The sequence below is a fragment of the Brassica napus genome, chromosome C3 (assembly GCF_020379485.1).
Source record: "Brassica napus cultivar Da-Ae chromosome C3, Da-Ae, whole genome shotgun sequence".
Classification (NCBI taxonomy): domain Eukaryota; kingdom Viridiplantae; phylum Streptophyta; class Magnoliopsida; order Brassicales; family Brassicaceae; genus Brassica; species Brassica napus.
Window position 1 is genome coordinate 20,592,456 of NC_063446.1, and position 11,972 is coordinate 20,604,427.

The 11,972-nt window shown below is 27.5% G+C and overlaps 1 protein-coding gene across 2 annotated transcripts; it reads left to right on the forward strand.

The window, feature by feature from the left end:
* Positions 1–498: 498 nt before the first annotated feature.
* On the forward strand, positions 499–3,497 carry LOC106381441 (putative cysteine-rich receptor-like protein kinase 39). Of its 2 annotated transcripts, none has more exons than XM_013821342.3 (7): positions 499–1,355; positions 1,442–1,567; positions 2,106–2,227; positions 2,299–2,506; positions 2,588–2,825; positions 2,905–3,043; positions 3,129–3,497. In XM_013821342.3, exons 1-7 carry the CDS (start codon positions 533–535, stop codon positions 3,408–3,410), a joined length of 1,938 nt encoding a protein of 645 aa, XP_013676796.1. In that variant the 5' UTR covers positions 499–532; the 3' UTR covers positions 3,411–3,497. The 2 variants fall into 2 exon arrangements, with proteins under 2 accessions (XP_013676796.1, XP_013676795.1); XM_013821341.3 differs by having other exon boundaries at positions 500–1,355; positions 2,094–2,227.
* Positions 3,498–11,972: the final 8,475 nt, after the last annotated feature.

Consider the following 11,972-nt stretch of genomic DNA (forward strand, 5'->3'; position numbering starts at 1 on the left):
TTACTTTCTACTCCTTCATATAACAATTATACTTAATATTCATTAAATAGGTGTTGTTAACATTTATGTTTTTATAAACAAAAATCAGTAGAGATTTCTGATTTAAAAATCAAATATCTTTATTAAAATATTGAAGCCTAATAATCTAATTTTCAAATCAAAATCTATTGTAATTTTCAATATTTTAAATTTAAATATAGATTCAAATCAAGTATTTTAGATTTAAATAATAGTTTTGAGTAAGTAATGGAATAAGTCAAGTAATTTCAAAGTGTTCAAAATTTCGACAAATACTTGGCACATCGAATATTCGGTTTAAATTAGTCAAATACAAATAGCAAATTTAACTACTTGAACAAGATAAACCGAGTATCAAATATCTGAAATTAGCGGAGCACTTGCCACGTGTATACCCCTATCTACCATGGAATAAAGAAATATAATAACAATATTCTAAAATAATTATTATTTTACTTCTTGACAATAAGTACAAGAAAAAAAAAACATTTGCTATCTTACATATAAAAAAAATATGGAGAAATTCCCTGCTTTGATGATTTGCTACCTTCTTTTTCATCAGACCCTCGAAGTTGTTAATGGCGGCAAGTGTTTCGGAAGCTTAGCCGGCAACCGCAGCTACGCTCAGAATCGCCGTGATCTCTTCTCTACTCTTGCTAATAAAGTCGTCACAAACGGCGGATTCTACAACGCTTCACTCGGCCAGTATCCCAACAGAGTTTACGCTCTTGGCTTCTGCGAAAAATATTACGAGCAAAAAGCTTGTTTCAGTTGTCTCGAAAGCTCGAGTCTGGATACACAAACGAGTTGTGGAGACAGCATGAACTCATTCGTTTGGAGCAGTGACGATGAAGACCGTTTTTGGTGTCTTATACGTTCCTCAAACCAATCTTTTGGGAACTTGGAGCTTGTACCTCCTTCCATAAAGCCAAATCCAGATCATATTGGGCCATCTATAGACATGACCTCTTTCACGCAACAGTGGGAATACACGGTTAATAAGACCCTTGAAGCTGCAGTAAAAGCTGATACTTCCTCGGTATATAAGTATTATAGTATCGTAAAAGCCGAGTTCACAGAGTATCCGCATGTTTACATGCTGATGCAATGCACACCCGACATAACTTCCCATGATTGCAAACAATGTTTGGGAGATTGTGTGAAATACTTTAGAGAACAGTTCCGGGGAAGAACAGGGGGCATGGCTAGTTTTCCGAGCTGTTTATTCAGGTGGGATCTATTGTCTTTCCATGGTGCTATTGGTAATGTTACAAGAGTTCCTGCACTTATTCGACCTCAGGCTCAGGAAAAGAGGAGCTCTGTACCAGAAAAGAAAGGTCAAACAAATGAGTTACAGCACTGCCAAAATTCTGTTAGTATAATAAAGAGGTTCTCAGACTAACAAAAAGTTTAAATTTTTCAGGAAGATGCGTGCATTGGGAAATTATCGGTTTGACCTTTGTCGTTCTTACTTTCACTAATCTTTTGGTATTTTTTGGTTTCTACAAAGTCAATGCTCGTAGGAGAAAATTAAGCAACGGAATAAATGGTAAGTGCGCCTTGTTTATTGCTTGAGTCTATGCATGTGCGTTAAGGTACCTGTTCGAGTCTATGTAGGGTTTGGTTTTTCGGATTTTTAACCAAACTGGTTTCAGATTTACTTTATTTCCGTTCGAATACTAGTATTTTTAGTTTTTGTATCAAAATAAATATAGATTTGAGTATTTAAAGTATTTATTTAAGTTTAAATATTTATTTTTAGATACTATATCAAATAAACATGGAATTGAGTATTTGAAATACTTATTTACCTGCAAATACTTATTTTGAATACTAATACGGATCTTCATATCAGTGGTTTTCGAATTTTCGTGTTTTTCAAATTAACCATTAGAGATTGGTTAATAACAGTTTGAGTTCGTATATGTTTGGTAATGCTCTACAAGATCCATTCTGATTTCGATTTTTTTCAGTTCAGGTTTGGCTTGATTTCGGTTCAGATATTGGGTTATGTTTTTCCATTTTCTTGCCTACTTCAGTCAGCCTATTTGGTAACTAATTTCTTTTCGTTTTAGTTGGTTGTGCAGAATATGCTGATTCAGATGGTCAATTTATATTACCGTACAATCTTGGTATGATCTTATCGGCAACAGCTGACTTTTCGACTGAAAATAAGCTTGGCCAAGGTGGATTTGGTACGGTCTATAAGGTAGTATTTCCTAATAATATTATCGAGATCTTTGTCTTGGATGAGTAACAAATCCTGAGAACCGGTTTCAGGGGATACTACTTAACGGGAAAGAAATAGCGGTGAAGAGATTAACCAGAGGTTCAGAAGGAGGTGTGGAGTTCAGGAATGAGGTTTCACTCTTGATAAGACTCCAGCATAAGAATCTGGTTAAGCTCTTTGGTTTCTGTAATGAAAGAGATGAAGAGATTCTTGTATACGAGTTTGTCCCCAACTCAAGTCTTGACCGCTTTATCTTCGGTGAGACTTCAACAAAACAGCTGCACTTTCTATATATTTTAGAAAATCTTAGCAATGAAAAAGTTGCTTTCATATCTACAGATGAAGAGAAGCGTTCGCTGCTTACATGGGAAGTGAGGTTCAAAATTATAGAAGGCATTGCACGAGGTCTTGTTTATCTCCATGAAGATTCTCAGCTGAAGATTATTCACCGAGACTTGAAAGCAAGCAACATCCTTCTAGATGCAGAGATGAACCCAAAAGTTGCAGATTTTGGGACAGCGAGACTTTTTGACACAAATGAGACTCAAGCTGAAACAAAACGAATAGCTGGAACTCGGTAAAAGCATATCAATGAACTTTGAAGACACATAAATATGCTCCCCATCAGCTAAGTTATTATAGTTGTATATATGCAGTGGATATATGGCTCCTGAGTACCTGAATCATGGGCAAATATCAGCTAAATCTGATGTATATAGCTTCGGTGTTGTGCTTCTAGAGATGATAAGTGGTCGAAGAAATAATAGCTTTGTAGGAGAAGGAATTGCAGCTTTTGTAAGTGTCTTCTCATATCAGTCTTCTTGGTACTTCCTCTGGTATCCTAACCTAAAGTAATATTTTTTTTCTTCTTTTGGTTCAGGCATGGAAGAGATGGGTTGAAGGAAGGCCTGATATCATAATTGATCCTTTATTGGTACAGAAGACGAGTAACGAGATCATTAAGTTGATCCAGACTGGTTTGTTGTGTGTTCAACAGAATGCAACAAAGAGACCAACCATGAGCACTGTAATAGTTTGGCTTGGCAGTGAGGCCATCACCATTCCTTCACCTAAGGCTCCTGCTTTCACAGTGAGTCATTCCCAATCTGAAGATGGTACGACGTCAATGAGCAATGTCTTGACAGAGTTGAGTTGTCGTTGAGTTACAAATTGTTAATCTATATGTTATTTTTAAGGTAGTACAAGATGTTCTAATTGTATTGAATGAGAGTAGCAAAAAGTATGAATAGATACCATAGTAAGTTCTAGAAACCACTACAGAGAAAAAATCTGCATCTATCACGTCAAAAGTTAGAGCTTTAAAATCTTTATTATTCTTAATAAATAGATTAGATCTGTGGATATATAATCACTCAAAAATTAAAAATGAATTTAATTAACTTGATAAACATCATTATCTGAAAAGATTCAATATTATGTTATCCAAAAATATTTTACATCATAATATTTTTAAAATAAATATAAATTTCTGTATATAGTTTTATTTATATATGAATTTTTTCAAGTTTTCTTTACGTAATAAAAGATATTTTATTAAAATAAAAAGTATTGTATATAAAAATTAAACATTTAATTAATTATTAAATATTCAAAAGCATGAAATAATTTATTCTAATAGTTTTTAAATTGATAATATATCCTTTTATAAAATTTAATAAAATTATTAAGCCCGCACATATAGTTGTAAATATAAACTATGTTTTTGTTTATATAGTCGATTTATGAATTTTTCATGGTTTTAATTTTTTTAGTAAAATTGGCCCAGTTTATCTTGAATTTAAAGACAAAAAGAGAGCCGCATGTTTCTCTTGAATTTAAAGACAAAAAGAGAGTCGCATGTTTCTCTTGTAGATGTAGAATATTATCACTTTTATAAATAGATTTTTGAGTTACACCACCTTTTAGATACAAAATATTTATGCTTTTATTAAAAGATTATTATGTACCGTGTACCCATGTTCATTACCATAAACTTATATTATACAAAAAGTTACATTAAACCAGTGCTTTTAAAACCAAACCGACCCGATGGTTAGACTAAATTCGACTATGAACCGATCATGAAACCGGATTGGGTCTAATAATTGGTTTGACTATGGACCAGACACTTAGCCGGATTGGGTCTCAAAGCTATTGAACTGAATAAAAACTATTCAACCAGTATTTTCAAAACCGGACTGACCCGATGGTTGTACTAGATTCAACAATGAACCAGTCATATAGCCGGGTTGGGTCTAATAATTGGTTCGACCATGGACCGGTCACATAGCCTGATTGGGTCTTAAAGCTATTGAACTGAATAAAAACCATTAAAACCATCAAATATTCACAAATCGACTATATAAACAAAAAATAGTTTATATTACAATTTTTTATATTGGATACTTATTTATATTTTAATTATGTATCATATTTAATAGCATTACTTTAAAATTTATATAGCATTAAAATATATTAAAGCAAATTATTGAACTAAGTTTGATCTGGTCGAACCATATTGAACCATGACCCAAATATTTTTCGGTTAAGCTTCCAGTCCGATTTTAAAAACACTATTTTTAACAAAATTTGTAAAATTATATTGTACCGCCAAAAATATACTTATTTTGTCAAAAAACTGAAATTACATTATCTCTCTAAATTTTTTAATTTATTTTTTGGGCTAAACTTTAAAATTATATTTTTTGCCTAAACTGTAAATTATGCTTTCTTCTAAAACAGTAAATGTTTTTCCCACCAAAAGAAAAAAAAACAGTTCTGTAAAAAATATGTTTTCCTCCAAAATCGGTAAATTATGCTTTTTGGCCAAACGATAAAATAATGTTGTCTGCCAAAGTAGTAAAATTGTGTTCTCTCGTTAAAATCGTAAAATTGAGTTTTTGAACTGTAAAACTGCATTTTCGCGTAAAATGTGTTTTGCATAAAAAATCATTTCCGTCCAATCTGAAATTTTTTTTTTTTTTTGCCAAATCCTTATCATTATGTTTTTCCACAAAAATAGTAAAATAATGTGTTTCCGCCAAAACTATAACATAAATTTTCCAAGCATAACTGTCAATTATATTTTGTCGCTAAAAACATAGCTGTATTTTTTGTTGAAACCGTAAAATTGTGATGATTGATAGGTAAATATTTTTTAAAAAAAAAACTTAAGAAAACTTATAGTTTTCATAAATATTTGTTTTCCTTTCTTGATTGAATACTTTGAAAAGTTATAATATGAATATAATTTATTAAAGTATATATTAGATAATAATTATATAAACTTATAAATTTAAAAATCTACATTAATCTAGATATGTATTTATATATTTTTGGAGCGGATATCCACCGAATAAATTTTAGTATTTATAATTTGTTCGTTTTTTACGGTATTGATTTGTAGTATTTACTTTGTTCCCAAAATTTATGAATATTCTGATTTTTGGATCAATCCAAATAAATAATGAATCAAATCAAATTTAATTGATAAAATACCCAAACCAAACGGCTTTAACCCATTGGAAATTTCCGAGTTGGCTGCCTGACTACTTGACTCCATTCAGATCCAGTTGTCTATTTTAACTCCACTGGACATTTCCAAGTTGGGTGCTTGACGAGTTGAGTCCACTCTCAGATGCTATTGTTTGGTAGTGGAAACGACGTTGATTGGAAATGATGACACTGCATGCCACGAGTGGACTCAACTCGTCAAGCACCCAACTTGGAAATTTCCAGTGGAGTTAAAATAGACAACTGGATCTGAATGGGGTCAAGTAGTCAAGCAGCCAACTTCGAAATTTCTAAAGGAGTTGAAGCCGTTAGGGCTGGTCATTTTGTATATTAAATTTGATTTGATTCATTATTCGTTTCGAATTGATCCGGAAATAAGAATATCCGTAAACATTAGGAGCAAACCAATACTAAAATTTTAATAGGAAGATATCCGCTCCAAAAATAGATTAAATGTAAGGTTTTAAATTTATAAATTTACATATTTATTATTTTAATATATGATTTAATAAATTATGTTCATATTATTACTTTTAAAATTATTAAATAAAGAAAAAATTAAAAACCTGGGGAAGTCACTTCAACATAAGCCTTACCAAAGTCAAGAGATTGGCGAGCATCATAATCGTACCGCTAATCCATAGGAAAATCAAAACCTCTACGTATTGCTCACAAATTTATTTTTTTCTTAGATTTTTTTTTATTCTTTAACTAATTTAAAATCTATGAAAGATATAATTTCACAACATTTTATTTTTTATTTTATATATCATGTAAAAAATATTTTTAAGAACAAAATTGTATTGGTTTTTCTTGTTTATATTAAACTGAGATATCCGTATGTATACATAAATAAATAACAAATATTCACAAACATTTGAGATATCAGTTTTCGGATATCCATATTTTACTGAAACAAAACAAATAAAAAATTAGAGACCTGTAAAATACATAGAAACTCACAAATACAATATAACCTCTATAAATTTATACTCGATAAATTAATAATCTCTATAAATTAATAAATTTCATCGGTCTCAACTTGGTCCGGTTCAAAATTTGACACAAATCGATAAAATAATAAGATAATAATTTTTTTCAAAAAGTCTATGTAAATATATGGTCCCATTAAAATAATAAATTAATAATTTATTTGCATATATATTTTATATAAGTAAGAACCTATTATTATATTATTTGTTTTATATTCACAATAGAATTATCTTTATAGTTTTTTAACACCTAATATATTTTTGATGAGATTTAGTAATATTATATCTAAAAACACATTTAAGTTCTATTCAATATATATATTATATACACCAAATAATATAATAAAATTAATATAAATTTCAAATTTGAAAAAATAATAATTAATGTCTATTCACTAAAATAAATATTTTTCTTATCTTAGAATAAATATATCTTAAAATAAGAAATTTAAATAATTTTTTTTTAAAAAAATTAATATCTCTATAAATTCATTAAATTTTAAAGTTTCAACATTATTAATTTATATAGGTTCTACTGTAATTAAAATTTTGATAGTATTTGCTACATGTCCAGTCCTAAAAGCCATCACAAAAATAGAGTTGTCAAATGCATGGTCCATCCATCGTTTAGAACCTCGCCAACAGGAATCTTCACTTTAAAAGGTGACTGATTCAAAATGAGTTTTTAAAGAGTATAATCCAATAAAACTCAAATAAATTTCTACTTTTTTAATTTTTTTTGCATTTTAATCTTCAATTTAATAATTAATTATCATAATTAATTTTTTGAAATAAATAATAAATACACATTATAAATGTAAACAAAATACTTATAACTTATTTATGAATATTTTGGTTTCACCAAATACGTAAATCTTCATTTTTATAAGAAAATGCATCAATAAGAGAGAAGAGATTCAACATAGTCCTATTGCATATACATAATATTTCTATTTTATATAATATTATTTATGATAATAATTCTCATTTTAATTCTGGTATATCTATATATTTTATGTACTAAAATATATAGAAAATATATACTTGAAGGTTTAAGAAAATATAAACATAAGGATTAAAGTGATATAAATTTGAAGTACAATTATATATAAGTTATATAATTGTAGAGAATAGTGAAAAGTATAGTGTTCTTAGAGATTTAAGCTATGTTGAAAAGGATAAAATTAAAAATCTAATATATTAAAACTGAAGTACAGTTTAGATTTTACCCTTAAACTTACATAATATTTACAATTCAATGCCACTGAATAATTAAATAAATTTATATTAAATAACGTTTGTATTTTCCAAGTTTTAAATATTTTCCTAAAATAAATAGAACCAACAAAGATTATCTCAAGAATAATGTACTTATACTATAACTTTTCCTCCCTCAACGTTTCTCTTCAAATTCATCTATAGAAAAAGACGAACTTTGCCCGAAAAATAAGAAAGAGACGAACCTAGTATACGATAAATCCTCACCTTTTATTTTTTTTTGAACTGATAAATCCTCACCCTTTAGCTGATTTAACCTGCACCAAGCAAATTCAAGGTTATATATTAACTTAATGAATTCAATTCATATAGTAAGATAATCTAACAACCATGAATTCACTCAAAAATCAACTATTAATATAATCAACTTATGGTGATTTTAAGGCTTTGATATATACAATTCATTATGAATCATTACTTACATTTGATTATATATTGGCTTTATCAAAAAAAAATATTTGATTATATATTAAGAATAAATCAACTATTTTGTTTATAAAATATTCTTCTAAGACTTCGAAAATCAAGTAGATATATTTCCAGTAACTCCAAAATTACTAATTTGTATATAAACCGATTTTCCCTTGAGTTGGGGAACAAACAAGATGATATATAAAAATCAAATCATAACCATTAAATAATAAACACAATAACATTTCCTAATTCATTGGTTACAAAATAACATACAATATCTATTTTAATAAAACAAAAGTACAAAATAATAATTTCTTAAATTTAAATGTTTTATTACAATTTTCATTTTTCTTTTCTAACACATTCTAACCACTTCATTTATTGTATTTTCAAAATAATTCGACAACATTTAGTACATAAGTACAAAATAGAAATTACCTATTTTAAAATGTTTTATTGCATTTTATTATATTTTATTACATTCCATTTTCCACTATTCTTAAATTTTTATTAATTATCTTTATTATAATAATTCGATAACATTTATTTACATATTAACCATAATATTTTACTTGGCTATTTGAGCTGGTAGGACATACATTATAGTTTAGTTTTTATTGTTTTAAAAAAAATATATAATAATTTAACAGGTTTAAATAAATTTGATTGTACCAAGAATTCAAAACAGTTAACACATAGATTTTTTATTTGTCTATAGAATTAGTTATGCATGGATATTCGGGTACTCATTCAGGTACGGATTATTTTTTGGGTCTCACTTTTTTGGGTTTTGAAAGTAGGTCCGCTCGGTTATTATAACTTTTTGGATGGATCTCGAGTCGAATCCACCCGGGTCTGGATCAATTCGGTTATGATGTATAGGACCTACAAAATATTCAAATAACCAATGTATCTAAGACAGGTTGTGAATAATTTACCAAAAAAATATTACCTGATTGGGTTTGGATATTTTGAATACAATTGTTCATATGGCTATATATAATAACAGTAATCATAAAAACAAATATTAATATATAAAAAAGTAAGAAATGATATCCGTGCAGGCGCGGGGGTCAAACTCTAGTGTAAGGTTTTAAAACTTGTTCGAAATGCTCTTAATTACGCTTGTTCAAACGGACTGTGTTCAAAAGGACTATTTTTATGTTGGATAGCAGTTAATTAGTCCATAATGAACAATGACAAAAACGTATATATGTTAAATAAATACAGTAGAACCTTTGTAAATTAATACTCGATAAATTAATAAATTTTACCAGTCCCAACTTGGGCTAATTCAAAATTTGACACAAATCGATAAAATAATAGGATTATAATTTTTTAGAAACTTTTATGTAAAAATATAATCCCATTAAAATTATAAATTAATAATTTATATGTATACTTATTTTATATAAATAAGAGCCTATTATTATATTTTTTATTTTGTATTCACAATGAAATTATTTTTATAGTTTATTAACACTTAATATATTTTTATGAAATATAGTAATACTATATCTAAAATCACATTTAAGCTCTGTACAATATATATTATATACACCAAATAATATAATAAAATTAATATAAATGTCAGATTTTAAAAAATAACAATTAATGTCTATACACTAACATCAAATATTTTTCTTATCTTAGAATAAATATATCTTAAAATAAAAAATCTAAATAAGGAAAATTTTGTAAATTAATATCTCTATAAATTAAAAAAATTTTAAAGTTCCATCATTATTAATTTATAGAGGTTTTACTGTATAATGTTTACAGAGGGACATGTCAGTAGACAACCCATTTAAATTTAATTTTAAACTTAATGTAATAATTTCATAAATTTTATTTTGTGAATCATTGCTTTTAATAATTTTTATTAATTAATGAATTTAAAAAACTATAATAATATTTTCAACCAAAAAAAATTAAATAAAAATGATTTTATGTTTTTATCCAAAATTCAGATTAAATTTTCTGTTAAAACCGAAAAAATTGTATATTTTTATTTGCAAGTGACTTTTCGCATCCGAGCTCTCATGTTAAAAGTTAGAGTGGTTAATATCGTTTATACCGTTAACGAATAAGATATATAAATTACCTACAAAATAAAAATGAATTTAAATTATTTTGATTAGATAAGGGATTAAAATTAATAATAATAAGAATGATCAAAAATCCAAAAATATATTTTATAATAAAAAAATAATTTCTATATATACTGTGTTGTTATCTCAAAAATATATTTTAATAAAAAATAAAATTAATAAACAAAAACACATAATTAAATATTAATCAAGTAAATTCATTAATTTTATAATTAATAAGATAATATTAAGTGATTTATAAGATTTATTTATTAATAATTAATATAGTATACATAAGATTTTTAAAGAAATCATAATACGTAAAAAAATTCAAATAAAAACATAAATACTAATTTATCATTTTAGTCTTTTAATTAGTAATAAATGTATTAGTACGTAATTATAAAATGTTTAGGCCCGCATGTGCGAGCAAAACACCTAGTTTTCTGTTAAACCGAAAATTATATATTTTTCCTCCAATAACGCAAGTTACATTCTCGCCTAAGCCGTAAACTTTCTTTTTTTACCGGAACTGTAAAATTATATCATCCGCGAAAACTAAAATTATGTTAGTTTCTGCCAAAAAAATTAAAGTTGTTTTCTTACCAAATTCGTGAAGTTATGTTCTACCACATGTTTTATTGTTCTGCCGAAACCATGAAATTCTATTTTCTCATCAGAACTATAAAATTATATTTTTGTCGTAAAATTATGTTTTTACCGTAAAATTGATTTTTTCACCAAATTAGTAGTGTATGTAAAGACTATTACTTCGGTTAGTGGTGTATCCGAATTTAGAGTTAGAAGATATTTATGTCAAAACGGCCTCCCTCCTTGGGAGTCTTGATAGCTACCCTAACGGGTTTAGACAGAAGGGTAAAGAGAATCGTGTATGTTTGTTAAGAAAACATTTTTTAGACTCAAACAGTCACCTAAACAGTGAAATCAAAAGTTTGATACTTTTACGGAAGACTACTATCTTTCGGAAAAGCAAAAAAAAATTCATATTATGTACATAACGTATATATAGTATGAAAGGTACTTTACTTGTTGTTTTATATAAATGATATGTTGGTAGCTGTAGATTTTTGGCTGAAAAAGTAAGTACGCTAAACATGTTGGTTCTCATTTTAAGCTTTAGAACCTAACTTCTAACAACTAGTTAAATTTAAATGCATGGAGGGATACTCATCAAGCAGTCCGGTAGGAAACTTATGAACTCTATTATAGTTTCATGGCTAGACTTAGCTTAATTAAGAAGTTTTTTGGTGAAAATGTATTTGAAAAACTTATGAAAGACTAGTGGAGAACATTGATATTTCGTGTGCATATCAGTTAACCTAATGTGCATATTAATACAATTGAGTTGTATGTTATAAAATATCATCGCATGTGAGCATCTTGCACATTAAGACAAGAAAACTTTTTAGAAACTAA